Raw genomic sequence first — 4,213 nt, 5'->3', positions numbered from 1 at the left:
AGAAACGATGGCCCGAGAGACAGGGAATTAATTCCGCCATCCCGACTGCCAAGGCACCGTAACGGGAACGAGAACCAGCTCCGGTTCTCCGGTGGAGAGGTTCCCGCACACGTGGAAAAAGAGACAGTAGCTATCTTTTTTTCAGGACGTTGCAACAATGTATTGAATACTAAGATACCACCTGCTTGCCCTGCTGCTGGTGAAGGGTGGTTTGCAAATGCAAACAGATAAAGAAATTGTAGGCTACCCAGATTATTCACTAAACCTCAGGACTTCGATTTCTGCACATTGTTTCCTTTTTTTTTAATTCCTCAGAGCAACTTACGATAACATTTTGTACTAATTGTTAAATTGTTAGTTGATCGTGGAAATGGTTAGTTGAATCATGGAAAAGCACTATTTCTTTCTTCTTCCTAAGAGGAAGGGAGTTTTTTTGCGAAGTGGGTTTGGGATAGTTGTTTGCTATGTATGTGCTATATGCATCTTAGACTATTATGTGTCATTTGTTTATCTAGTAACGTGTTAATGAATACTGAGATATAACCTAGCAAAAACAATAGCAAAAAGCCTAGCAAAGTCAATAACTTCCAAATCAGTAGATCATGTAAGGATTACATTGTAGATGCACATACTGGGATCAAACTACTGAAGTTTTTAAACCCGGGAGAATATCCTTATTCCTTAATGATTGTATCTGAGTATATAGCAGTGTTTTAGCTCACTAACAAAGTAAATTGAAGAAATTCACAATCTATAATGCTCTTACTTTAGTCACTGCCTATGTTTGTAACTGTACAAACTGATTAGTGTTCCTACGTGTAGTGTAACATCTAACATGGTTTTTGGAATTGCAGTGGGAGTGACAGTGTACATTCCAGTTATCAGAACTTTTAAATAAATTATTTTAGTTTATTAAGACAAGAAAAGGGGGAATGTATGATTGATCACATATTCAAATAAGTGAAATTCTTCCTATTTAACATATCAGATAAATATGTAGGAAGTTGTGGCTGGAATCTCTCACAGCTTATTCTTAAAAATGGAAGGGTATCAGTCTTCCTTTTGCATTTATACAGAATATAATTTTAAATGTTAAAATTACTTTCATATGTACACAAAATATTATAATAATACACACTCTATTACTGGTGTAGTTATTCTGTGTTTGTGCTTAAGTGCTATTTGAATAGAAGTGTAATGTTCAGTTTTTTACAGCCTAAATAAAAGTCCCTGGCCAGAACTTAGAACCTAAAAGCTTGAAGGAACATATCCTTCACTTAAGGAACTTTTTACTTGGGTAGCTTTTATTTCCTGTACATGGGTGTCACATAGAGCCTTGTGAAACTCAAACCCTTGGAATAGCAGAGTAGAAGAAAATAAAATATTTCAGCCGTGGGAGACCTACAAGAATAACTTAGCTCAATTGCTTCACTTCAGGGCTGACCCAAAAGTAAAGCAGGCTCTTAAGGGCTCTCTCCAAATGCCCCTTACACATTGATAGTCTCAGGGCATCATCAAGCTTGACCACCCTCTCTATAAAGAAATGCTTCCTAATGGCGAGTCTGAACCTCCTCTGGTGCAGCTTTGAACCATTCCCACACATCCTGTCACTGGATCCCAGGGAGAAGAGATCAGCACCTCCCTCCCCACTTCCCCTCCTCAGGAAGCTGTAGAGAGCAAGGGGGTGGCCCCTCAGCTGCTTTTCTCCAGACTAGACAAGCCCTAAGCCCTTAGCAGCTCCTCACAGGCCATGGTGTCCAGTCCTTCCACCAGACACCTTCTTGCCTTTCTCCAGACACCTTCAAGGACCTTCCCATGGTTCTGAAATGGTGGAGCCCAGAGCTGCGCCCAGCACTGGACAGGAGGCCCTGCCCTAACACTGGACACAGAGGGACAGTCACCTCTTCAGAGTACCGCGGCTGGTGCACTCAGGATGGGGTTTGCTGCTCTCAGGATGGGGTTTGCTGCACTCAGGATGGGGTCTGCTGCACCCACATGGGGTTTGCTGCACCCACATGGGGTTTGCTGCTCTCAGGATGGGGTTTGCTGCACTCAGAATGGGGTTTGCTGCACCCAGATGAGGTTTGCTGCTCTCAGGATGGGGTTTGCTGCACCCACATGGGGTTTGCTGCACTCAGAATGGGGTTTGCTGCACCCAGATGAGGTTTGCTGCACCCAGATGAGGTTTGCTGCTCTCAGGATGGGTTTTGCTGCCCTCCTGGCTACCAGGGCACACTGCTGGCTGCCACAGAGCCTGCTGCCAACCAGCACCCCCAGACCCCTCTCTGCAACCCCAGAGCTGCCCTTCTCCCAGTTTAGACTTGTGTGTGGCATTTCTCTATCCCAGGTGCAGAATCTGGCATTTTGACTTGTCATTTTCATGTCACCAGTGATTGCCCAGTGCTCCACTCTATCCAGATCCCTCTCTCTGTAAGGCCTCTTGTCCCTCAGGAGAGTCAACAGCGCCTTTCACAGCTGTACAGCAAAAGTCAGACAATTTTCCTTACAAATGATAACACTTTTTATTTTACTAAATTGTTTTCCAGAGACTAAAAGTTCTTTTTTAAACCCATGATATGCACACTTTACAGAAACTGAAGGAACTAAGCCATCTATTATTAGCTGCTTGCTGACTTTTGTGACCAACATGCATGAGGATTTTTGTTGTGTTGATACACTGGCCTGCAAGCTTTGTATCAAGGAAAAGCAGAATGATTTAGTTTGGAAGGGATCTTTAAAGATCATCTAGTCAACCACATACTATGGGCAGGGACACCTTCCATGGACCAGGTTGCTAAAAGCCCCATACAACCTTGTTTTCAACACTTACAGGTCCCCATTGGGCATCCACAGCTTGTGTCAGCAACTTGTGCCAGTTCCTCACCACCTTCACTGCAGAAAAATTCTTCCTTATGGCCAGAGTACATCTACCCTCTTTCAGTTTAAAACTCTTGCCCTTTGTCCTGTCACTATTTCTTGGTAAAAATTCTCTCTCTGTGCCTCTGATAAGCCCCCTTAAATACTGAAAGACAGCAATGAGTGCTCACCAAGGCTCTTTCTTCTCCAGGCTGATCAATCTCAGCTCTTTCAGCCTTTTCTCAAGAAGAAATTATTCCAGCCCACCAATCATTTTTGTGGCCCACATCTAGACTGACTGAATCAGGTCCATGTTGCAGAACCAGAGTCAGAATCATAGATTTGATTAGGTTGGAAAATACCTTTGAGATCATCAAGTCCAACCTATGACCGAACATCACCTTGTTGCCTTGACCATAGCACTGAGCACCACATTCAGTCTTTTCTTAAAAGCCCCAGGGACAGTGACTCCACCACCTCCCTGGGCAGCACATTCCAATGCCCAATCAGCCTTTTTGTGAAGAAATTCCTCCTAATATCCAACCTAACTATTTCCTGGCACAGCTGAAGACTGTCCTCTTGTCTTTCCTGAACTGAGGACTCCACAGCTGGATGCAAAAATCCAGATGGGGTCTCACATATGTGCAGTAGAAAAGGGCAATCATGCCCCTTGACCAGCTGGACACACTGCTCTTTATGTTCAAGTCCAATTTTTCGCATACTGTATCCTAAATTTCTTCTCCATTTAATCCATTTACCACACAGGCTGTGCAGATGCTGTGGATTTCCCAGACCTAGGTGTTGAGGCAAAAAATCAAACCCAGAAAAATTACACATCTAAATCAAAAGCCCACATCTGTGTAGAAATAAAAAAATTTTATTAAAGGAAGCATGTTGAGAAATTTGTGGAAAATGAGGATCAAAAAATGAAGCAGTTGAACAGCATTTGATCACATATGCAGTGCCAAAGATTCTGAGATATGGGCAGAAATATCTAGAGCTGTTCATGGTTCATGTGCAGATGAACCTCTCTGTATTTTTAGAAAAAGAGAGTTTTGTCATGGACAGGTTTGTGGAATCAAAGAATTGGAGCTTTCTGTGTGTAAGAAATTAGTTGCCAGTTGCAGCTCTGATCTAGGATATAACAGAGAATAAGGTGCGGCTTGGGCAGCTGAAATTCTTTTCTGTTATGTGCTGAGCAGAACTAAGAGAAAACTGAGTGTAAGGTAAAGAACATACATATCTTCTCAGAGCTAATAAATCTATGTCCAAACTTCACAAAATTTTTTTAAAACTTTCTTGATAAATTAGTGTTTGTTTTCCTGTTTACAAACAATTAAATTCAGTCAAGTCTCTG

General features: G+C 42.4%; 1 protein-coding gene across 1 annotated transcript in view; it reads right to left on the bottom strand.

Moving 5' to 3' along the window:
• Window positions 1-2,927, bottom strand: part of RCL1 (RNA terminal phosphate cyclase like 1) — a 35,014-nt gene extending 32,087 nt beyond the window's left edge. The window contains exon 1 of the mRNA XM_014308883.2: window positions 2,831-2,927. Within this exon, the coding sequence (XP_014164358.2) occupies window positions 2,831-2,927 (97 nt within the window). The remainder of the gene's footprint in view (window positions 1-2,830) is intronic.
• Between the last annotated feature and the right edge of the window lie 1,286 nt (window positions 2,928-4,213).

Source organism: Geospiza fortis, unplaced genomic scaffold (genome assembly GCF_000277835.1).
Source record: "Geospiza fortis unplaced genomic scaffold, GeoFor_1.0 scaffold491, whole genome shotgun sequence".
Taxonomy (NCBI): domain Eukaryota; kingdom Metazoa; phylum Chordata; class Aves; order Passeriformes; family Thraupidae; genus Geospiza; species Geospiza fortis.
Note: the sequence above shows the minus strand (reverse complement) of the source record. Positions and strands in the feature narration are given on the sequence as shown.